Source organism: Oncorhynchus gorbuscha, linkage group LG16 (genome assembly GCF_021184085.1).
Source record: "Oncorhynchus gorbuscha isolate QuinsamMale2020 ecotype Even-year linkage group LG16, OgorEven_v1.0, whole genome shotgun sequence".
Classification (NCBI taxonomy): domain Eukaryota; kingdom Metazoa; phylum Chordata; class Actinopteri; order Salmoniformes; family Salmonidae; genus Oncorhynchus; species Oncorhynchus gorbuscha.
Genome location: NC_060188.1, coordinates 48498473 through 48523868, shown reverse-complemented (window position 1 = coordinate 48523868; position 25396 = coordinate 48498473). Strand labels below are relative to the sequence as shown.

The window sequence follows — 25396 nt, the reverse complement described above, 5'->3', positions numbered from 1 at the left end:
AGAGCGAGAGAGTGAGAGAGCGAGAGAGTGAGAGACTGAGAGAGCAAGCGAGAAAGAAAGACATCTAGACCAAGAGAGAAGGATGCGGTGCATTTCTTGGTTCTGGCGTTGCTCATTAGTGGAATAGGAACCTCAGTACCTCTGCCCAGTCCTCCAAGACAACGAAACACAGAGGAAGAGAGAGCGAGAGAGCGAGAGAGAGAGCGAGAGAGACAGAGAGACAGAGAGAGACAGAGAGAGACAGAGAGAGACAGAGAGAGACAGAGAGAGACAGAGAGAGACAGAGAGAGAGAGAGAGAGAGAGAGAGAGAGAGAGAGAGAGAGAGAGAGAGAGAGAGAGAGAGAGAGAGAGAGAGAGAGAGAGAGAGAGAGAGAGAGACAGAGAGAGAGAGAGAGACAGAGAGAGAGAGAGAGAGAGAGAGAGAGACAGAGAGAGAGAGAGAGAGACAGAGAGACAGAGAGAGAGAGAGACGGGGACAGAGAGACAGAGAGAGCGAGAGAGAGAGCGAGAGAGAGAGCGAGAGAGAGAGCGAGAGAGAGAGCGAGAGAGAGAGAGCGAGAGAGAGAGCGAGAGCGAGAGCGAGAGAGAGAGAACTGAACTGAAGATGTTTTTAAGGGCTATTTTCATCATGTTCAACTGATATAAGGTATGTGGTAAAGTATAGCTACAGCCCTTCTGGGTTGAAACACATCTGATAATAGGTGAGCCATTATTGATAGTTGTAAGAGAAGGAGAGAGAAAGAGGAGGGGAAGGAGAGAGAGAGGGAAGGAGAAGGAGAGAGAGAGAGAGAGAGAGAGAGAGAGAGAGAGAGGAGAGAGAGAGAGAGGGAGGAAGAGGGAGAGAAAGAGAGGAGAGAGCGAGAGAGAGAGAGAGAGAGAGAGAGAGAGAGAGAGGGCAAGAGAAAGAAAGAAAGTGGAGAATGGGGGGGGGTAGACATTGTAAGAAAGTGAGTGAGAAAGAATGGGATGGAAAGAGAGAGAGAGAGAGCTCTAGACACAGGGGTTCTTAACCTTTTTCAGCCTGGGACCCAAATTAGAAATTCTGTGTTTTCCTGGGACCCAAGCTTAGGAAAATATGCAACTATACATACATACACACATCTATATCTATACATTTCATTGCCCTTATGCCTAAAACAAATGCAATATAGACAAAAAATAATAATACAATTAAATATCCATATAAATATCTATTCATGTTTATTTTCCACATTAAAAACACTCTTACATATCTGTCTAGGTTGGAACTGTTGCTGTTAAAATACAAATAAATATTTTTCATTCTGAACTGTAATAAACTGACTGATCACATCACACAGATGAATAACAGAACACACACACACAGGCTTGTTGATAGTGCAACCCTAAGTAACAGTACATATTAAAAATGATCAGGCCTACAGTACATATTACTGTAGAAATGATTGTTTGAAAGAAAGTCTAGGTTGGAACTGTTGCTGTTAAAATACATTACAGATTTTTTTCGTCTGAACTGAAATAAACTGATTGATCACATCACACAGATGTAGACCAGAAAACCCCCACACAGTCCTAATGAGAGCATGTCTATTCTGAGCTCCGTTTTTGACAGTACAACACTGAGGTGATGCTCAGCCTTGAAACTGTTTCTGTACTTATTTTTTTTAAGTATGTCGGAGTTGAGAACCCTGACTCGCATAGGTATGTGGTGCCAAACTGGGCCAGAACATCTACTGCTTTCTCAGTCAGGCAGGAGATCACTTCCTCCTGCTGTAGATGAGCAACCTAGAACTGTGTCTGCCTCGCTTCAGTTTATTCCAGTTAAGTATAACAATTATTGTATTTTAACAGCAACAGTTCCAACCTAGACTTGTCTTCAACAATAATTTCTACAGTAAGATGTACAGTAGGCCTGATCATTTTTCATATTCACCTGTACTGTTCCTCGGGTTGCACTATCAGTAGCTAGCTTGCTTTGGCGAATGTTAGCTATTAACTGTGTACAATGAGGCCAGGAGATTGTTTGAAAGTGAAATGCCAACAATGCCTTGCTAGCTGACTCACTTTCCACTGTCAAAGCACTGTTTCATGAAGCATTCTCCCCTGTTCTGAATGAACTTCCTGGGTTAACCATCAGGCTGTGGCTGTTTAGTCAGGACGTGTCGTTTTATTACTTTGTTCGTTAGGTGACTCATTACTAAGCACTTCCACATTGTGCTCCTCATAAGTTTGTATAAAAGAGAGAGAAACTCATCACTGTATACACGTTTCATTATAATTCATGGCTTGAACTACATGTGTGTCGCGGAGTGATCTTCAAGAAACAGAGCATCTCCCCCTCACACAACTGCCAAACTGAGCAGAGATTGCTGTTAAGCATAGAGCGCAGAGGCCAAATCAATTCCAGTAATTCATGAAATAATTAGACATTTACTCTGACACGTCGCGACCCACCATTAACAAGTCCGTAACCCACTTTGGGTCGCAACCCCATACTTTCAGAAAGGCTGCTCTAGACCAAGAGAGAAGGATGCGCTGTGGACCCTGGTTCTGACGTTGCTCATTAGTTGAACAAGAACCTCAGTACCTCTACCCAGAGAGGGAGAGAGTAAGAGTGAGAGAAACAAACACATTTCTATTAATACTACAGCGACGCTAGCGGCTTCCTGGAAAGACACTGCCGTCCATGGAGAATACCCGTTATCTCCGGTTCTCACTTGGGCTGCATTCCAAATGGCACCCTAATCCCTTTATTAGTGCACATCTTTTGGCCAGGCTCCATTTGCATCCAACAAGGCTCTGGTCAATAGTAGTGCACTTAAATAGGGAATATGGTGCCATTTGGAACAGATCCTTTCCTTTGTTTCATTACCCCCCAGCGTGGTTCCCTATTCCACTTCCCTGACAGGACACCTCCCTGCACCCGACATCGCTGCACTTGCCTATCGATTGGTAGATTTGGTCTGTAGCCCCCTTTGGCCCCAAGACATGCCCGTCCACCAGATAGCACAGACAGCCATTATTTTAGGACAGCATCCATTCACACTTCCACTGTATGGGTTTCCACATAGAGCAGGGGTAATTGAGATAGATCAGAGTAGGCAATGCAGGGTCTGGACCATAATTACCAATCATCTCTGATTCTAGACATTCTATTTCTAAGGACTGTAGTTGATGTCCTGAATACAAAGAGCCATAGATACACATTACACTGACACATTATTAATGACTAAATGCAGATCGTGTACATCTTTGTAATATATATGACCTTTGGAGCTAAACATATGAATGCTCACACTTACACCAAGACCTGTAAGGCAAAGCCTTTGCTGTGTCTTGGCCCATTTACATTACATTTACATTTAAGTCATTTAGCAGACGCTCTTATCCAGAGCGACTTACAAATTGGCCCCAGCTCCTAACACACTACTACTGTACAGTTACTGCAGCAGGCTAGAGTCCCATTTAGAGGTGGCACTTGTCACTGTGTTATGTGTTAACAATAAAGACTACCGTTCCCATAATGCAACGCACCATGCACAAAGTGATTGTTAGAATGCCTTGCATAGCTACACACCAATGTAGTTTAGCTAGCTCAATCATCTTGTTATTAAAAGTAGCTAAACCTATGCCCCCAGCTTGTCAATTCATCAAGGAACAAACATAACATGGGGTGTTTCTCAATATGCATACTACGAGCACGCAATCTGGAGCCATGGGAGGGTCGGAGCAGGAGTCCAAATCAAAGTATGCGAAACGGATGTGTACTCCGCTTGTACACATTTCAAAGCATGTATCGATGCAAAGCATCAATAAAAAGTATGGACAGAAATATGACGCAACCAAGTTAAAAAACGACACAACATTTATTGAAACCATTATTTGAGCTGAAGCAAGAGAAAATAAACTCAGACTTCGGAATGAAATGTCGCCCATTCACATCTTATATGTTGCCTGACTACAATATTGCATCTTGAAAACATTAATAAATACATTGTTTGTTAATTTTGGCATGTTTACCAGCCTACAATACCCACTGCAGTCTGTGTAGATTGCAAGCCCATAGTAAGTCAATAAGGCGAACTGGCTAACTACTACTGTTTACCGGCCTACAATACCCACTGCAGTCTGTGTAGATTGCAAGCCCATAGTAAGTCAATAAGGCGAACTGGCTAACTACTGCTGTTTACCAGCCTACAATACCCACTGCAGTCTGTGTAGATTGCAAGCCCATAGTAAGTCAATAAGGCAAACTGGCTAACTACTACTGTTAGCTAACTAGCTAGCCACAAATAATTAGTAGCTAACTACACACGAAGAATTGGCATCTACCTTGCATAGTTTTAGGTCATCTGGTTAGCTTGAATATTACAATTCTTATATAGCTAGCTGATAGTTATGAAATAATACTTTGTGCATATCTTCTTTTGTCTCTTGCCATTGTCCTGGCTGGAAGAAGGTTCAGTGAATGGGTATGTCCTTAGTAAGGCAATAGGGTCAACTGGCTAGCTAGCTAGCCATTAAGAAGTGGTAGCTAGCTACCCACAAAAAATTGACATCTACCTGGCATAACATTAGTTTACGGTCCTTTGGTCGTTTAACTAGTTAGACCATTACGATTCACATGTAGCTAGCTGATAATTATGAAGTTAAACAATATGCTTTGTGTATAACTTGTTTTGTCTCTATTGTCATTGTCCTGGCTGGAAGAAAGTTCAGTGAATGGGAGGTGAGGTAATACAGTAGGGGGAGTGCTTCTCAAATGTAATGTTTTATGCACTCTCCATACTCTTGTCCTCACAAGAACGGACTCAAGAAAACATCTTCGGAGAATGTTACTCGGTGCAGGAGAGTGTGGAGTACGGTAGTATGAATATTGAGAAACACCCATGGTGTCAGAAGTGGGATTCAAACCCACGCCTCCAATGTAAGCAAAGGCACCTCATCCACTGATTCTTAGCCTCTCATTCCTATGTGACAACATAAGTGCTGTTATTCACTCTAAATCTCCAAGTCTATTATAACTCCCTTCTAATCAATATAAGCACAGCCTCCATTTCTCCTTCCAATGGCCCTTTACGACGTGAGAATCTGAAAGAATTGGACCGCTATAAGTAATATGGTTGTGACTTTACCATGGCCTCTGAATTGCACCTATTCACTCTTTTCCGATTTACAAGTGCCTATGGGACAGAGACCTGCAACAACCGGTGCCCTTGGCAAATCCTTCCCGCAAGTCAATTTAATGTGCCTCCCCCCACGGTTATGACATCAACATACACCTGTGACCTTTAAATATAATTTCCATCTCTCCATTTACTATGTATAGCACTTTGAGGAACTGGAAAAGCTTTGAAGCGCTATACATTGAGTGTACAAAACATTAGGAACAACTTCTTGATATTGAGTTTGCACCCCCCCAGAACAGCCTCAATTCATCAGGACTCTACAAGGTGTTGAAAGCGTTCCACAGGGATGCTGGCCCATGTTGACCCCAGTGCTTCAGTTGTGTCAAGTTGGCTGAATGTCCTTTGGGCGGTGGACCATTCTTGATACACGCAGGAAACTGTTGAGCATGAAAAACCCAGCAGGGTTGCAGTTCTTGACAAACTTAAAAGTCACGTAAATCTTTTGTCTTGCCCATTCCCCCCTTGTACACACATACACAATCCATGTCTCAATTGTCTCAAGGCTTAAAATTCCTTCTTTAACCTGTCCCCTCCCCTTCATCTACACTGATTGAAGTGGATTTAACAGGTGACATCAGTAAGGGATCATAGCTTTCACATGGATTCAATTGGTCAGTCATTGTCGGGGAATTTATATATTTTTTATTTAACTAGGTAAGTCAGTTAAGAACAAATTCTTATTTACAATGACGGTGAAAAGAGCAGTGTTTGTATGGTTTTGTACAATCAGTGTATAAATCCAATAAGACTTAAAAGGTACACGCCAGGGGCCTGCACTGCAGCGCCAGCTGTGCCACCAGAGACTCTGGGTTCGCGCCCAGGCTCTGTCGCAGCCAGCCAAGACTGGGAGGTCCGTGGGGTGACGAACAATTGGCCTAGCATCGTCCGGGTTAGGGAGGGCTTGGACAGTAGGGATATCCTTGTCTCATCGCGCAACAGCGACTCCTGTGGTGGTCCGGGCGCAGTGCACGCTAACCAAGGTCGCCAGGTGCACGGTGTTTCCTCCGACACATTGGTGCGGCTGGCTTCCCGGTTGGATGCGCGCTGTGTTAAGAAGCAGTGCGGCTTGGTTGGGTTGTGTTTCGAAGGATGCAAGATTTTCGACCTTTTGTCTCTCCCGAGCCCGTACGGGAGTTGTAGCGATGAGACAAGATAGTAACTACTAATAATTGGATACCATGAAATTGGGGAGAAAAAGGGGGTAAAAAAAATTACAAATAATAAAAAGGTAAACGTCATCATACATATCAACACACACAAATATAAGTACTTACCCCGGTCCGTATCGTAGAGGAAGACAAACTTGTTCCAGTCGTAGTGATCTAGTAGCGAGAGCAGCGCTCCGCGGATGGAGGGCCGAAGCTGCAGCGTGAACTGGCTCTCTCCCTCGGTGGGGAAGCTGGGCGTGATGAGGGAGATGTGCAGCGCCCCGCAGAACGACGTCAGTGTGTGCACCGAGCGCTTGTCATACAGGCCAAAGATGGCGAATACGCCCCGCGAGTACTGCGAGCAGACTGTGGAGGAGGTATGGAAGGGGGGAAGAGAGAGAGAAAGAGAAGTTAGTTACTAAATTAGTTTACTAAACATTTCAATCTCTTAAAGGGAGAAATGAGTACTGCGAGCATACTGTGGAGGAGGTATGGAAGGGGGGAAGAGAGAGAGAGCGAGAAGTTAGTTACTAAATTAGTTTACTAAACATTTCAACCTCTTAAAGGGAGAAATGAGTACTGCGAGCAGACTGGAGGAGGTATGGAAGGGGGGAAGAGAGAGAGAAAGAGAAATACGTTAGTTACTAAATCAGTTTACTAAACATTTGAATCTCTTAAAGGGAGAAATGGTGCATGTAAGAATAGACGGCGAGTACAGAAAGCAGACAGTGGTAGAGAGAGAGAGAGACATTACAGATTCTAGTTGAATGAGTCTCTCTACCTCCTTTCGTCACCTCTCTCTATCTGCTAATAAACCAGTGGGTATTGTGATAAGATATGACCTGTAGGAGACAAGCACACCGGCTGTAATATAAAAAGCTATGTGTTATAAATCTTTACATACACACTGCAGTTTCTGCTTAAGGCGGCTTTGTGTCTCGAGCCCTGATGCTAGAACTGCTTGTGCCTTGTGGTGTGTGTGTGTGTGTGTGTGTGTGTGTGTGTGTGTGTGTGTGTGTGTGTGTGTGTGTGTGTGTGTGTGTGTGTGTGTGTGTGTGTGTGTGTGTGTGTGTGTGTGTGTGTGTGTGTGTGTGTGTGTTCGTGTGTGCTTAAAAAACACACCATAATGAACAGTTATGCTGACGTCTTCGTGCACGACGAGTGCCTAAATGAAAGAATGGCACATGGGTAAAAAGTGTGTTCAAAGCGTTTGAACTGTTCCATTACAAAGAGAACAGATAAACATGTTATTTTGTGTGGTTGTTTTATTGTTGCTACGCTGGGTTTGACAGCCTTGTTTTTTCGTAGTGTTCCAGTGTTGTTGGGAGTCCCTCTCTTTGCAGCTTGTGAACACCTAGGGCTGAAGAAGAATATGTAGAGGAGACGGAGAGAGGGACAGGAAGAAAGTGAGATAGAAAGAGCAGAGAGAGAAAACCCCGGCTTTGATGCCTTTTGAGTGTCTTCCTCCATTTGTTCTACAAAACCGTTAGACAACGACGTGTAGATGTGTCAACACGCTAGAAGCGAACACGCTAAAACCAACCACTACTGTCTCGCAACTCTATGTAACTCTCATTCTCCATCTCTCCTGAAGCAGAGAGTGATTTGCACACCATCAAGGCTTTCATGTCCCAGTCATGTAGGAGAAATTGAGCACCAACATACACTGTGCCAGTGCACTGTGTTACGTTGCATCAATTTGTAGCCTAACACTCATCATGTAACATTGTGTGTTGCGTCCAGTGGAGGGTAAACACACCTAAACACCACATACAGTACCAGTCAAAAGTTTGGACTTTTGGATTTTTCTTTATTTGTACTATTATTTTAGATTCTTCAAAGTAGCCACCATTTGGCTTGATGACAGCTTTGTACACTTTTGTCATTCTCTCAACCAGCTTCGCCTGGAAGGTTTTTCCAACAGTCTTGAAGGAGTTCCTACATATGCTGAGCACTTGTTGGCTGCTTTTCCTTCACTCTGCCGTCCAACTCATCCCAAACCATCTCACTTGGGTTGAGTTCGGGTGATTGTGGAGGCCAGGTCATCTGATGCAGCATTCCATTACTCTCCTTCTTGGTCAAATAGCCCTTACACAGCCTGGAGGTGTGCATTGTCCTGTTGAAAAACAAATGATAGTCCCACTAAGCGCAAACCAGATGGGATGGCGTATCGCTGCAGAATGCTGTGGTTGTCACACACTGATCTGTTTAACCTGTCTTTGTGAATGTCTCCATCCACATCCAGGTGTCACTGGTTTTTCCCATTAGTCCCCTGGGTATTTATTCCAGTGTTCCCTGTTTGTCTGTTGGCAGTTCGTCTCATCTTGTCAAGTCAACCAGCATGTGTTCCTGTGCTCCTGCTTTTTCTTATCTCTTTTGCTAGTCCTCCCGGTTTTGACCCTTGCTTGCCTTGACTCTGAACCCGCCTGCCTGACCATACTGCCTGCCCTCGAGCCTGCCTGCCACTCTGTACCTCCTGAACTCTGACCTTATGATTTTTTGCCTGTCCACGACCATTCTCTTGCCTGCCCGTTGGCTTATAATAAATATCAGAGACTCGAACCATCTGCCTCCCATGTCTGCATCTGGGACTCGCCCTGTGCCCTTATAGTGGTAGCAATGCTGGTTAGGTGTGCCTTCAAATCAAAATAAATCACTGACAGTGTCACCAGCAAAGCACCCGCCTCACCATCACACCTCCTCCTCTATGCTTCATGGTGGGAACCACATACGGTGATCATCCGTTCACCTACTCTGCATCTCACAAAGACACGGCGGTTGGAACCAAAAATATCAAATTTCGACTCTTCAGAACAAAGGACAGTTTTCCACCTGTCTGAATGTCCATTGCTTGTGTTTCTTGGCCCAAGCAATTTCATTTTCTTATTGGTGTCCTTCAGTAGTGGTTTCTTTGCAGCAATTCGACCGTGGAGGCCTGATTCACACAGCTTCCTCTGAACAGTTGATGTTGAGTTCTGTCTGTTACTTGAACTCTGTGAAGCAGTTATTTCGGCTGCAATCTGAGGTGCAGTTAACTGTAATGAACCTATCCTCTGCAGCAGAGGTAACTCTGGTCTTCCTTTCCTGTGGAGGTCCTCATTAGAGCCAGTTTCATCATAGCGCTTGATGGTTTTTGCGACTGCACTTGAAGAAACTTTCAAAGTTCTTGGCATATTGACTGAACTTCATGTCTTAAAGTTATGATGGACTGTCATTTCTGTTTGTTTATTTGAGCTGTTTTTGCCATAATATGGACTTGGTCTTTTACCAAATAGGACTGTCTTCTGTATACCACTCCTACCTTGTCCCAAAACAACTGATTGGCTGAAACGCATGAAGAAGTAAAGAAAAAAACAGTCCAATTCATGGCCACATGTCCAGCAGTGTCACACCCTGATCTGGTTCACCTGTCCTTGTGACTGTCTCCACCCCCTCCAGGTGTCGCTTATTATCCCCAGTGTATATATCCCTGTGTTTCCTGTCTCTCCCCAGTGTATATATCCCTGTGTTTCCTGTCTCTCCCCAGTATATATATCCCTGTGTTTCCTGTCTCTCCCCAGTATATATATCCCTGTGTTTCCTGTCTCTCCCCAGTGTATATATCCCTGTGCCAGTTTGTCTTGTTTGCCAAGTCAACCAGCGGTTTTCCTTGCTCCTTTCTATTCCTCCTGGTTTCGACCCTTGCCTGTACTGACTCCGAACCCGCCTGCCTGACCATTCTGCCTGTTCTGACTACCAGCCTGCCTTTCCCCTTGTCCCGTTTTGGACTCGTATCTGGTTTCTGACCCCTGCCCGGCCTGACCTTGAGACTGCCTAATGTCTGGTACTGTTTGAACTCTGACCTGGTTTATGAATTCTCGCCTGTCCCCGACCTGCCTTTGCCTACTTCCTTTGTCATAATAAATATAGGAGCACTACCATCTGCCTCCTGTGTCTGCATTTGGGTCTCGTCTTGTGCCCTAATAAGCAGAGATTAGCACTTTGCAAACATAAATACGGTACATCATTCATCACGCTGTCTCTGTCTATTCTTTCATTCTCTCTGTCCCCTGCTCTCTCTCGCTCCCCCTCTTTCTCCGTCTTTCCCCCCTCTCTCTACAGTTAAATGTCTGTAGTTATGTCTAAGCTGCAGTGACAAACATGTTGTTGCTGACTAACACAGGGCTCAGACTGTCCAGTTGTCCGGTCTCTCTCCCTTTTCCTCCATCTCACTCTCTGTTTCTCCCTCTCCAGCTCTTTCTCTCCCTCCCTCTTTCCCCTGGAAATGAACAGAACCACTAATGAGCAGCCTGTTGTTATTTCCAATAAAAAAAAAGATGAGCTACAATATCAACAACATCTCACACAACACACACACAGCCACCATCGTATCATTATAGCAGAACTCCATGAGTGCGTCCCAAATGGCACCCTATTCTCTGGTCAAACGTAGCGAGACAAAGGCAATAGGGTGCCAATTGGGACACAGCCCACATTGGCTATGGAGCGAGATGAGGGATATGCCTTTAGGTGGAGATAGATCTTTCTGTATTCTGTGAGGGATATGCTTTTAAGTGGATGTCGATCTCTGCATTCCTGTGAGGGATAATCAAATCAAAATCGAATCAAATTTTATTGGTCACATACACATGCTTAACAGATGTTAATGTGAGTGTAGTGAAATGCTTGTGCTTCTAGTTCCGACCATGCAGTAATATCAAACAAGTCATCTAACAATTTCACAACAACTACCTTATACACACAAGTGTAAAGGAATGAGTAAGAATATGTACATATAAATATATGGATGAGCGATGGCTGAACGGCATAGGCAAGATGCAGTAGATGGTATAGAGTACAGTATATACATATGAGATGAGTAACGTAGGGTATGTAAACATTATATAAAGTGGCATTGTTTAAAGTGACTAGTGACACATTTATTACATCCAATTTTGTATTATTAAAGTGGCTAGAGGTTTGAGTCAGTATGTTGGAAGCAGCCACTCAATGTTAGTGATGGCTGTTTAACAGTCTGATGGCCTTGAGATAGAAGCTGTTTTTCAGTCTTTTGGTCCCCGCTTTGATGCACCTGTACTGACCTCACCTTCTGGATGATAACGGGGTGAACAAGCAGTGGTCGTTGTCCTTGATGATATTTTTGGTCTCCCTGTGACATTGGGTGGTGTAGATGTCCTGGAGGACAGGTAATTTCCCCCGGTGATGCGTTGTGCAGTCGTCACTACCCTCTGGAGAACCTTACGGTTGTGGGCGGAGCAGTTGCCGTACCGGGCGGTGATACAGCCCGACAGGATGCTCTCGATTGTGGTTGAAGAGGCGCTGTTGCGCCTTCTTCACCACGCTGTCTGTGTGGGTGGACCAATTCAGTTTGTCTGTGATGTGTACGCTGAGGAAGATGAAACTTTGCACCTTCTCCACTACTGTCCCGTCGATGTGGATAAGGGGGTGCTCCCTCTGCTGTTTCCTGAAGTCCATGATCATCTCCTTTGTTTTGTTGATGTTGAGTGAGAGGTTATTTTCCTGTCACCACAGTCTGAGGGCCCTCACCTCGTCCCTGTAGGCCGTGTCGTTGTTGTTGGTAATCAAGCCTACCACTGTAGTGTCGCCTGCAAACTTGATGATTGTGTTGGAGGCTTGCATCGCCACACAGTCATGGGTGAACAGGGAGTACAGGAGGGGGCTGAAAACGCACCCTTGTGGGGCCTCAGTGTTGAGGATCAGCGGGGTGGAGATGTTGTTTCCTACCTTCACCACCTGGGGGCGGCTCATCAGGAAGTCCAGGACCCAGTTGCACAGGGCAGGGTCAAGACCCAGGGTCTCGAGCTTAATGACGAGTTTGGAGGGTACTAAGGTGTTAAATGCTGAGCTGTAATCGATGAACAGCATTCTTACATAGGTATTCCACTTGTCCAGGTGGGGTAGGGCAGTGTGCAGTGTGATTCCTATTGCGTCGTCTGTGGACCTATTGGGGTGGTAAGCAAATTGGAGTGGGTTTAGGGTGTCAGGTATGGTCCTTGACTAGTCTCTCAAAGCACTTCGTAATGACGGAAGTGAGTGCTACGGGGCGGTAGTCATTTAGCTCAGTTACCTTAGCTTTCTTGGGAACAGGAACAATGGTGGCCCTCTTGAAGCCTGTGGGAACAGCAGACTGGGATAGGGACTGATTGAATATGTCCGTAAACACCAGCTTGTCTGCGCATGCTCTGAGGACGCTTGTGGGATGCCGTCTGGGTCAGCAGCCTTGCAAGGGTTAGCACGTTTAAATGTTTTACTCACGTTGACTGCAGTGAAGGAGAGCCCGCAGGTTTTGGTAGTTGGCCATGTCAGTGGTACTGTATTGTCCTAAAAGCGAACAAAGAATTTGTTTAGTTTGTCTAGGAGCAAGACATCGAGGTCCGCGACGGGGCTGGTTTTCTTTTTGTAGTCCGTGATTGACTGTAGAACCTGCCACATACCTCTCGTGTCTGAGCCGTTGAATTGAGACTACTTTGTCTCTATACTGACGATTAGCTTGTTTGATTGCCTTGCGGAGGGAATAGCTACACTGTTTGTATTCTGTCATGTTTCCAGTCGCCTTGCCATGATTAAAAGCAGTGGTTTGCGTTTTCATGTCAGCGCGAATGCTGCCATCAATCCACAGTTTCAGGTTGGGGAAGGTTTTAATTGTTACCGTGGGTACAAAATCACTGATGCACTTGCTAATAAACTCTTTCACGGAATCAGCGTACACATCAATGTTGTTGTCTGAGGCTACCCGGAACATCCCAGTCCATGTGATCGAAGCAATTTTGGAGTGTGGAATCAGATTGGTCAGACCAGCGTTGAACAGACCTGAGCATGGGCGTTTCCTGTTTTAATTTCTGTCTATAGGCTGGGAGCAACAAAATTATCCAGAATTTTGCCAGCCCGGGCCATGCATTCGATATGCTGATAAAATTTATGGAGCCTTGTTTTCAGATTAGCCTTGTTAAAATCCCCAGCTACAATACAGCCTCAGGATATGTGGTTTCCAGTTTACAAAGAGTCCAATGAAGTTCTTTCAGGGCCGTCGAGGTGTCTGCTTGGGGGGGATATACACGGCTGTGATTATAATCTAAGATTGGTAGATAAATCAAATCAAATCAAATTTATTTATATAGCCCTTCGTACATCAGCTGATATCTCAAAGTGCTGTACAGAAACCCAGCCTAAAACCCCAAACAGCAAACAATGCAGGTGTAAAAGCACGGTGGCTAGGAAAAACTCCCTAGAAAGGCCAAAACCTAGGAAGAAACCTAGAGAGGAACCGGGCTATGTGGGGTGGCCAGTCCTCTTCTGGCTGTGCCGGGTAGAGATTATAACAGAACATGACCAAGATGTTCAAATGTTCATAAATGACCAGCATGGTCAAATAATAATAAGGCAGAACAGTTGAAACTGGAGCAGCAGCACAGTCAGGTGGACTGGGGACAGCAAGGAGCCATCATGTCAGGTAGTCCTGGGGCACGGTCCTAGGGCTCAGGTCCTCCGAGAGAGAGAAAGAAAGAGAGAATTAGAGAGAGCATATGTGGGGTGGCCAGTCCTCTTCTGGCTGTGCCGGGTGGAGATTATAACAGAACGTGGCCAAGATGTTCAAATGTTCATAAATGACCAGCATGGTTGAATAATAGTAAGGCAGAACAGTTGAAACTGGAGCAGGAGCATGGCCAGGTGGACTGGGGACAGCAAGGAGTCCTCATGCGGTCGACATTTGATTGTAAGGAATTCTATGTCAGGTGAACTAAAGGATTTGAGTTACTGCATGTTGTTACGATCACACCACGACTCGTTAATCATAAGGCAACATCTCTTCTTACCAGAGAGATGTTTGTTTCTGTCGGCGCAATGCGTGAAGAAACCGGGCTGTACCGACTCCCGAGTGAGCATTGTTTCCGTGAAACAGAGAATGTTACAATCTCTGATGTCTCTCTGGAAGGCAAACCTTGCTTGGATTTCGTCTACCTTGTTGTCAAGAGACTGGACATTGGCGAGTAGTATACTCAGGAGTGGTGGGCGGTGTTCCCGTCTACAGAGCCTGACCAGAAGACCGCTCAGTCTGCCCCTTCTGCCGTGCCGTTGTTTTGGGTCGCCTGCTGGGATCCGATCCATTGTCCTGGGTGGTGGTCCGAACAGAGGATCCACTTCGGGAAAGTAGTATTCCTGGTCGTAATGTTGGTAAGTTGACGTTGCTCTTATATCCAATAGTTCCTCCCGGCTGTATGTAATAAGACTTAAGATTTCCTGGGCTAACAATATAAGAAATAATACATTTAAAAAAACAAAATACTGCATTTCCTAAGAATGTGAAGCGAGGCGACCATCTCTGTCGGCGCAATCCCGGCTCACCATCCCTGCTCCACCTAAAGGATATGTCTTTAGGTGGAGATAGATCTCTGTATTCCTGTGAGTGATATGGCACCGTTGGACAACGTGTAAACAGAGTTGTCTGTCCCTTTGGCCATTGGTTTATAACTAGACTGGGCTGCAATGAATTCAATGAAAGGAAGCCAGTGTGAAACATACACACACAGAGGGAGAAAGCACACAAACACACAGAACACACATACAAGTAGACCCTAAAAGGAGAGGACTGTGTGGAACACAATGAACAGGTAAGGCTCAATCTGCTTTCTGTTCTCCCACTTTCTCTATCTCTAATGCTGTTTCTCTCCTTTTGTCTACCCGGGGAAAAGGACAGAGAGTGAATTGACTACACAGCCCAGACAAGCTCTGGAGAAAGAGAGAGGAAGAGGGGGGAGAGAGGCGAGAAGGAGGGAAAGTGTCACAAAGCAGAGGGGGGTGTTTATAGCAATCAACTTCCCCTTAGAGAGAAGCACTAGCAATAACACACACACACACACACACACACACACACACACACACACACACACACACACACACACACACACACACACACACACACACACACACACACACACACACACACACACACACACACACACACACACACACACACACACACACACACACACACACACACACACACACACACAGACTGACCTCCTTAAAGGGGCTAAATCAAACCAAGCCTGGGAGAGTATACAGTGGAGGCACTACACTCTACTCCACACTCTCCATTATACAGTACCAGTCAAAAGTTTGAGAGCTTTGCACACCTTTGGCATTCTCTCAACCAGCTTCATGAGGTTACCTGGAATGCATTTAAATTAACAGGTGTGCCTTGTTAAAAGTTAACTTGTGGAATTTATTTCCTTCTTAATGTGTTTAAGCCAAACAGTTGTGTTGTGACAAGGTAGGGGTGATATTCCGAAGATAGCACTATTTGGTAAATGGCCAAGTCCATATTATGTCAAGAACTGCTCAAATAAGCAAAGAGAAACAACAGTCCATTATTACTTTAAGACATGAAGGTCAGTCAATGCGGAACATTTCAAGAACTTCGAAAGTTTCTTCAAGTGCAGTCGCAAAAACCATCAAGCGCTATGATGAAACTGGCTCTCATGAGGTCCGCCACTCGTAATGTACGTCTGTAGCTGTATGTCTATGCTACAGTTATAAGTCTGTAGTTATGTCTGAACTGCAGTGGCATACATGTTGTTGCTGACTGACATACAGGACTCAGGCTGTCCAGATTGAAAGGTCCATTTTGTACCGTCCCACACCAGCAGTGACCCTGAAACAGCATGCGTCAGCCTTCTAGTCCACTGCACAAACAGGTCAACAGCTAACACTGCACCTCACATAATCAATGGGCCCATGTGAGAGAGAGTGTGCAGTGTCTGTGCATGCATGGGCGGGGTGGGGAGGGTGTGTGTGTGTGTGTGTGTGTGTGTGTGTGTGTGTGTGTGTGTGTGTGTGTGTGTGTGTGTGTGTGTGTGTGTGTGTGTGTGTGTGTGTGTGTGTGTGTGTGTGTGTGTGTGTGTGTGTGTGTGTGTGTGTGTGTGTGTTACACCCTGTCCAGGTTGATTGATCTCTGTTTTGGTGATATTGATGAATAGACTTCACTCCCATGTACAAATCCACCCACCACACACCCACCCACCCTCACTGCTGCATCACAATTAGTGAATCCCTCACTAAAACCAATGCACCAACTCAGTGGCCTTGTGGTTAGTTTGTTCACCCTGAGATTGAAAGGTTGGGGTTTGGATCCCTGGCTGAGTCAGACTCCAAAAACGGTACTCAATGCCTCTGCTTGGCACTCAGCATTAAAGAGATGGATTAGGGATAAGGTCTTGCGATAGACTAGCATCCTGTCCAGGGTATGTACTTGTATATCAAACTGCCTCATGCTACAGATTAAGGACATAGGCTCCTTCCCCATGGTCCGTTCTGGACAAGGCTTACTTACTCCACTTGCCACCAACACTTACATCCTAGCTGAATTGTATTGTTACCATGCTGCACACATTTCCACAGTGTTGTGTCCCACAGGTGTTGAGCACTACACCTAACACAACATAGTTGCTGACTGCCTTGCAGCTACCAATTTACTGATTTGACCACACAGCACAAGCCACCATCATTCACCACTCGTTTGAGACCGTACATACAGTGCCTTTGGGAAAGTATTCCGACCCCTTGACTTTTACCACTTTTTTGACCTTTTTTGTTACAGCCTTATTCTAAAATGGATTACATTTCGTTTTTTATTCGTCATCAATCTACACGCAATACCCCATAATGACAAAACGAAAACAGGTAATATTGATTTCTTTTGCTAATTTATGAACAAAATAAACTGAAATATCACATTTCCATAAGTATTCAGATCCTTTACTCAATACTTTGTTGAAGCACCTTTGGCAGCGATTACAGTATCGCGTATTCTTGGTTATGACGCTACAATCTTAGCACACCTGCATTTTGAGAGTTTCTCCCATTCTTCGCTGCAGATCCTCTCAATCTCAGGTTGGATGGGGAGCTTCGCTGCACAGCTATTTTCAGGTCTCTCCAGAAATATTAGATCGGGTTCAAGTCCGGGCTCTGGCTGGGCCACTCCAGGACATTCAGAGACTTGTCGCGAAGCCACTCCTGCATTGTCTTGGCTGTGTGCTTACGATCGTTGTTCTGTTGGAAGGTGAACCATTGTCCCAGTGTGAGGTCCTGAGCACTCTGGAGCAGGTTTTCATCAAGGATCTCTCTGCTCTGTTAATCTTTGCCTCAATCCTGACTCGTCTCAAAAATCCCTGCCGCTGAAAAACATCCCCACAGCATGATGCTGCCACAACCATGCTTCGCTGTAGGGATGCCAGGTTTCCTCCAAACGTGACACTTGGCATTCAGGCCAAATAGTTCAACTTGGTTTCAGACCAGATAATCTTGTGTCTCATGGTCTGAGAATCTTTAGGTGCCTTTTGGCAAATGCCAAGCAGGCTGACATGTGCCTTTTACTGAGGAATGGCTTCCTTCTGGCCACTTTACCATAAAGGCCTGATTGGTGGAGATGGTTGTCCTTCTGGAAGGTTCTCCCATCTACATAGATGAACTCTAGAGCACACATCTCTATTTGGCCTATAAAAGCAATGAGAGAGAGAAAGCGAGAGTGAGAGAGAGACCCAACCTCTTCAACATATATATCAACGAATTGGAGAGGGCATTAGAACAGTCTGTAGCACCCGACCTCACCTTCCTAGGATATGAAGTCAAATGTCTACTGTTTGCTGATGATCTGGTGCTTTTGTCCTCAACCAAGTAGGGCCTACAGCAGCACCTACAGTTGAAGTCAGAAGTTTACATACACTTAGGTTGGAGTCATTAAAACTCGTTTTTCAACCACTCCACAAATGCATTGTTAATTAACAAACTATAGTTTTGGCAAGTCGGTTATGTAACGGTTTTCTTCCGTTGAAGGAGAGGAGGACCAAAATGCAGCGTGGTTAGAGTTCAACATGTTTAATAAAGACCATACACGAGAACACTACAAAATAACAAATGTGAAAACCGAAAAAGTCCTATCTGGTGCAAAGACACAAAGAGAGAAGACAACCACCCACAAAATACCCAAAGAACATGGCTGCCTAAATATGGTTCCCAATCAGAAACAACGATAAACACCTGCCTCTAATTGAGAACCAATCTAGGCAACCATAGACTTACATAAACACCTAGACTAGAAAACACCCCATAAACATACAAAACCCCTAGACCAGGCTAAACACATAATTCCCCATGTCACACCCTGACCTAACCAAAATAATAAAGGAAACAAAGATAACCTATCACACCCTGGCCTTAGTTAAGACATCTACTTTGTGCATGACACAAGTCATTCTTCCAACAATTGTTTACAGACAGATTATATCACTTATAATTCACTGTATCACAATTCTAGTGGGCCAGAAGTTTACATACACAAAGTTGACAGTGCTTTTAAACAGATTGGAAAATTCCAGAAAAGGATGTCATGGCTTGAGGCTTCTGATAGGCTCATTGACATCATTTGAGTCAATTGGAGGTGTATCTGTGGATGTATTTCAAGGCCGACCTTCAAACTCAGTGCCTCTTTTGCTTGACATCATGGGAAAATCAAAATAAATCAGCCAAGACCTGAAATTGTAGACCTCCACAAGTCTGGTTCATCCTTGGGAACAATTTACAAACGCCTAAAGGTACGACGTTCATCTGTACAAACAATAGTACGCACGTATAAACATCATGGGACCACGCAGCCGTCATACCACTCAGGAATGAGACACGTTCTGTCTCCTAGAGATGAACGTACTTTGGTGCAAAAAGTGCAAATCAACCCCAGAACAACAGCAAAGGACCTTGTGAAGATGCCGGAGGAAACAGGTACAACAGTATCTATATCCACAGTAAAACAAGTCCTATATCGACATAACCTGAAAGGCCGCTCAGCAAGGAAGAAGCCACTGCTCCAAAACCGCCTTAAAACAGCCAGACTACAGTTTGCAACTGCACATGGGGACAACGATCTTACTTTTTGTAGAAATTTCCTCTGGTCTGACGAAACAGAGCACACAAAAAAACTATACATACAGGTACCTAGGCCTAAACACCAGCGCCACAGGTTCCACAAAGCTGTGAACGATCTGAGAGACAAGGCAAGAAGGGCCTTCTATGCCATCAAAAGGAATATAAAATTCAACATGCCAATTAGGATCTGGCTAAAAATACTTGAATCAATTATAGAACCCATTGCCCTTTATGGTTGTGAGGTCTGGGGTCTGTTAACCAATCAAACATTTACAAAATGGGACCAAATTGAGACTCAGCATGCGGAATTCTGCAAACATATCTTCCATATACAACTTAAAACACTAAATAATGCATTAGGCCGATGAATTAGGCCGATACCCTCGAATGATCAAAATCCAGAAAAGAGACGTTAAACTCTACAACCACCTAAAAGGAAGCGATTCCCAAAACTTCCATAACAAAGCCATCACCTACAGAGAGATGAACCTGGAGAAGAGTCCCCGAAGCAAGCTGGTCCTGGGGCTCTGTTCACAAACACAAACAGACCCCACAGAGCCGCAGGACAGCAACACAATTAGACTCAACCGAATCATGAGACAACATGATAATTACTTGGCACATTGGAAATAATTAACAAAAAAACAGAGCAAACCAGAATGCTATTTGGCCCTAAACGGAGAGTACACAGTGGCAGAATACCTTGACCACTGTGACTGACCCAAAATTAAGGAAAGCTTTGACTTTGAACAGACTCAATGAGCATAGCTTTGCTATTGAGAAAGGCTGCCGTAGTTAGACCTGGCTCTCAAGAGAAGACAGGCTGTGCGCACACTGCCCACAAAATGAGGTGGAAACTGAGCTGCACTTCCTAACCTCCTGCCAAATGTATGACCATATTAGAGGTACACATTTCACTCAGATCACATAGACCCACAAAGAATTTGAAAACAAACACAATTTTGATAAACTCCCATATCTATTGGGTGAAATACCAGTGTGCCATCACAGCAGCAAGATTTGTAACCTGTTGCCACAAGAAAAGGGAAACATTGTCATTGTAAATTATGTTTATTTATCTTCTCTTCTGTACTTTTAACTATTTGCACATAATATTTGAAATGTTTTTATTCTTTTGGAACTTTTGTGAGTGTAATGTTTACTGTTGATTTGTATTGTTAATTTCACTTTTGTTTATTATCTACTTCACTTGGTTTGGCAATGTTAACATATGTTTCCTATGCCAATAAAGCCCTTAAATTGAATTGAGAGGGAGAGAGAGAGAGAGAGAGAGAGAGAGAGAGAGAGAGAGAGAGAGAGAGAGAGAGAGAGAGAGAGAGAGAGAGAGAGAGAGAGAGAGAGACTTGTGACTTTGTCATGCCCTTAACTTAGAGAGCCTTTTAATGTCTCTATTTTGGTTTGGTCAGGGTGTGATTTGGGTGGGCATTCTATGTTCTTTATCAGAGGCAGCTGTCTATCGTTGTCTCTGATTGGGGACCATACTCAGGCAGCCCTTTCCCTCCTTCTGTGTGGGATCTTGTTCTTTGTTTGTGTGCAGGTAGTTTGCACAAAGAAGCTGTTAGGTCATTGTATTCTTTATTGTTTTGTCTTTTCTAAAGTTTCAAAACGTTAATAAATGATGTGGAACTCAAAGAACACTGCGCCTTGGTCTCATCCTTCCGACGACACCCGTTAGACTTTTTGTCTTTCTTTAATGAAACATTGTCATGCTTATTAAAACTTCACCACCCTCCCCCCCTTATAATAGAACTCCATCTAAAACCCACCATACTCTCCATCCCACATACCCCATGCCACTGATGTGCCTTCACTCCTGTTATGCTCCTAATGTTCCTCACTTTAATGCAGAGGTTGTAGAGGGCTGCCTCCCACCCCCTCAAACTCCCCCAGGCTCGGAGTGTCAAACAAGTGTCTAACAAGTCCTCCAGACCCCCATGCCAGTTCCCCAGTCTCAGCCGTCACCTGCAGTGGCGGAAACATTGGTGGCCCCTCCCCATTTGGCCGCTCAAACACCGCCCTTACTGGCTCAGACAGTGCCTCCTGGATCTTCTCCAGGAATCTCTCCAGCAGCCTAAGAGACGTTATTCCTGTTTGTTGTGCCAGGACTTCGGGGTTTTCCATCCCTCCTCTCCCAGCAGTTGCAGGTCACCCAGCCTTTATAAACCCACTGCCATCAGTCGCCTATGCAAGGTGGCCGACTGAACCGATCTCAAAGGGATGGCTGGGTTGTGGAAGATAGGCTCCTCCCATACCCACAGCCCAGGCTCCACACCCCCTTCTCGTGTGGGCCTTAGCAGCTGCCAGGCCTTCTGCACTGCAGAGTAAAATCAGAGAGATCTGTTGTACTCAGCCCCTCCAGCCTCATGAGGAATAGCTGCCGGTCCAACCCTAATCCGCCAGCTCTCCTCAGCAGCGCGCATGCTGGTTCCCTCCAGCCGACATCAGTATGGTACAGCAGTCTCTGCACTGCCTTTAGTCGAAAAAGCAACCACCCTGCTCTCCAGATCCATCAGGGCCAGTCCTCCTTCATGGACGGTCATGTACAACACTTCCGCCCTCAGCCAGTGATGGCCCGACCAGAGTGAGTCCACCAGCTTGTGTTGCAGGTCTGCAAGCAGACCGGCAGTGGGGTTGAGGACAGCCAGTTTTTGACACAGGGAAGATGCCGCCAGGTTGTTGATTATCAGCACCCTCCCTCTATATGTCAATTGGGACAGGAGCCACCTCCATCTGGCCAGTCTTGACACCACTGCCTGTGACAGCCCCTCCCAGTTCTTCCGAGCCCAGGTACACCCCCAACATTTTAAGCCCTTCACAACCCCCCTGCAAACCCCCTGGAAGCAGAGGGGCGATATCCCCCCAAAACAGAGCTTTGCTCTTGACCCAGTTTACCTTAGCTGATGAAGCTCCCTTGTCTCTAGTGTCTGCATATCCTGACCATCACATAAACATCATCTCATACGCTGACACTGCTATGCCTGTCTCCACACTCATACCTGTCCAGCACACTCCCTGCAGTCTCCTGCGTAGCAGGCCCAAAAAAGGCTCAAGTGTATATAACTGACCCAATAGAGGGCATCCTTCTCTAATGCCCCATCTCACCCAGACTGGCCTACCGAGCCCCCCTCCACAACATGACGCCCTAGCATACAACATCTTCAGAAAGGTCTAAAACCTTTCCACAAACCCAAAACCAGACATCACATTAAACAGATACTCATGGTCCACTCTATCAAAAGCCTTCTCTTGATCTAAAGAGACCAGTCCAAAGTTCACATTAGAACCTCTCAACAAGTCCAACATGTCCCTGATTAAGAACAAGTTGTCCGTGATTGAGGTAACCTGTGCCGGCACAGGTTACACCGGGCTGATGACAAGCTCTTCAGGGTGAGTGCGGGGAGCCGGCACAGGACATACCGGGCTGGGAAGGCGCACTGGAGGCCTGGTGCGTAGAGCCCGCACAGGACATACCGGGCTGGGAAGGCGCACTGGAGGCCTGGTGCGTGGAGCCGGCACAGGACATACCAGGCTGGGAAGGCGCACTGGAGGCCTGGTGCGTGGAGCCGGCACAGGTTACACCGGGCTGATGACACGCTCTTCAGGGCAAGTGCGGGGAGCCGGCACAGGACTCCCCAGACTGATGACACGCTCTTCAGGGCGAGTGTGTGGAGCTGGCACAGGTTGCACCGGACTGATGACACGCTTCTCAAAATGCCTGCGCTGCAGCATACTACTAGCCAACATCTCTCTTTGATATCTCTCCTCAAACTCCCAGGCGGTCTCTGGCTCTCTCCTTGGCCGGCCGCCCCTTGTGCCTCCCCCCCCAAAAACTTGGGGTCACACATTTATGCCCTATTCAACTCCACAGTCCGCTCCCGCATCCCCCCCACCACAGAGGTCACCCTCCCATCAGACAGCCGTAGACAATGCATACCTTTGGCTTCACCGCTCTGTCTTTCCAAACCAAAGAAGAAGGAGCTGGGAGCATCCATCTCCTTGAGCATGGAGAACCTAGCTCTTACAAGTTCTCCCTTTGCTTTAACCTGGAAAAAACTGCCCAGGCCCCTACGTAATTTAGCTAAATTAGCCTGGAGGCCTACACTGCCTTGCTCCATCTGCCTTGCTCCATCTCTACCTCCATCTCACTAATACTACGCTCAAGTTCCCCCAATACTCTCCTAGCCTCTGAGGATGAGGGAGCTGTATACTGTTGACAGAAAAGCCAAATTTGGGACTTTCCATATCATCCCACCATTGACTCAGAGACTCATACTCCTCTCTTCGCTGCCCACACCTTTCCCAAAAAGTCTGGAAACCTAAGCAAAAGGTGGCATCTTGTAAGAGCTTTACATTAAACTTCCAATAGGATGCCTGCAAAGGCCCTGGTGAAATAGACAGCCAAGCCATGGTTATGTGATGATCCGAAAATCCCACCGGGAGAATGGTAGCACCCAATAGCCTATTGCTCCGATTCCTGGACACGCAAAAACTGTCAAGTCGGGCTGCACTCACCCTAGCCCCAAAAACCTTCACCCATGTATACGGTCTTGTGTTGGGATGTTTAGTTCTCCAAACATCCACTAGGTCGAACTGATTAATGATATCCCTTAACACTCCTACTGAATGAGGCTCTTCCCCATTTCTGTCTTTCGTCAAATTGTACAGTTCCAGTCCCCGCCGACCACCAGCATCTCCTCAGGCGCTACCTGTGAGAGTTCCTGTCTAAGACACCCAAATAGAACACCCCTCTCCCTCTCCCTGTGTTAGGTGCATCCACATTTATAAAGACAAAACCCATGTTGTTAATTTTTGCTTTTACAACAAGCAGCCTCCCCTACACACTTCCTTTGAGGAGCAAATTTTTACAGACAGACCCGGTACAAAAAGGACTGCCACCCCTGCACTAAAATTTGTCCTATGTCTTAACACACGTGCCCCTTTCCACCAGAGCCCCCAATTGACTTCATTCACCACATCACTATGAGTCACAACACCTGTACTATTTTTTGTTTACATATTCACCCAACACACTCCTCTTTCCCGCATCTCTGGCGTGGGAATATTTATATTGAGCGAGCCTACCCGAAGAGTCTCCATAAGAAGTGGGAGAAAAGCCAGCAAAGTAAGAGCAAAGCAAAGCTCAAAAAGCCCCAGTGCCAGAAAGAAACTATACATCTAAACAGTGTCTGAAGGTCGACCCTTACGCACTGTTGTGACCCACTTCCTCAACCTAAACCGTTTCCTGGGTGAGAGGACACCATGCCCCTCATTTTTCATAGCATGTACAGATCTTATAAACTTTCTCGGATCAGAAAAAAAAGCCTCAAGATTCACTTTTTTCCTCTTGGTCTCATTCAGTTTCCTCAACGTGTACTTTGACCCCTCTTCTTGACTGGCTGTCAGCTCCGGACCCATTGAAGAGGAGTCTGAAAAAAAGGCCTCCTCATCATCATCATCCTCTTCCTCAGACTCACTTTCCTCCTCATTTCCATCTCCCATCCTGACCATCTCCCCCCCCCCCCCCAGCACCAGGCAAAGGTTCCTTGGTGCCTTTGACCGCACCAGCCTCTCTCTTCCCACCTCCTTTCTTCTCCCCCTTTTTCCTTTTCCACTTGACACCCTCCTCCTCCCCCCTAGTCTCTTACACTTCCCCACTATACTCTGCTCATCCACTAGCATAACCTGACTAGACCCAGCCTCATCTGCACCACCCTCCTCCTCCCCCTAGTCTCTTACACTTCCCCACTATACTCTGCTCATCCACTAGCATAACCTGACTAGACCCAGCCTCATCTGCACCACCCTCCTCCTCCCCCCTAGTCTCTTACACTTCCCCACTATACTCTCCTCATCCACTAGCATAACATGACTAGACCCAGCCTCATCTGCACCACCCTCCTCCTCCCCCCTAGTCTCTTACACTTCCCCACTACTCTCCTCATCCACTAGCATAACCTGACTAGACCCAGCCTCATCTGCACCACCCTCCTCATCCCCCTAGTCTCTTACACTTCCCCACCATACTCTCCTCATCCACTAGCATAACCTGACTAGACCCAGCCTCATCTACACCACCCCCCCCTAGTCTCTTACACTTCCCCACCATACTCTCCTCATCC

The 25396-nt window shown here is 45.9% G+C and overlaps 1 protein-coding gene across 10 annotated transcripts in view; it reads right to left on the bottom strand.

The window, feature by feature from the left end:
• LOC124000405 (glutamate receptor 4) overlaps window positions 1-25396 on the bottom strand; it is a 372689-nt gene that overhangs the window by 80384 nt on the left and 266909 nt on the right. For 9 of the 10 annotated variants that reach the window (XM_046306732.1, XM_046306734.1, XM_046306733.1 and 6 more), the window contains one exon: window positions 6444-6683. In XM_046306732.1, the coding sequence (XP_046162688.1) occupies window positions 6444-6683 (240 nt within the window). Of the gene's footprint in view, window positions 1-6443; window positions 6684-17741; window positions 17820-25396 lie in introns of those variants that run through there. The other variant, XM_046306737.1, reaches the window with a different exon arrangement.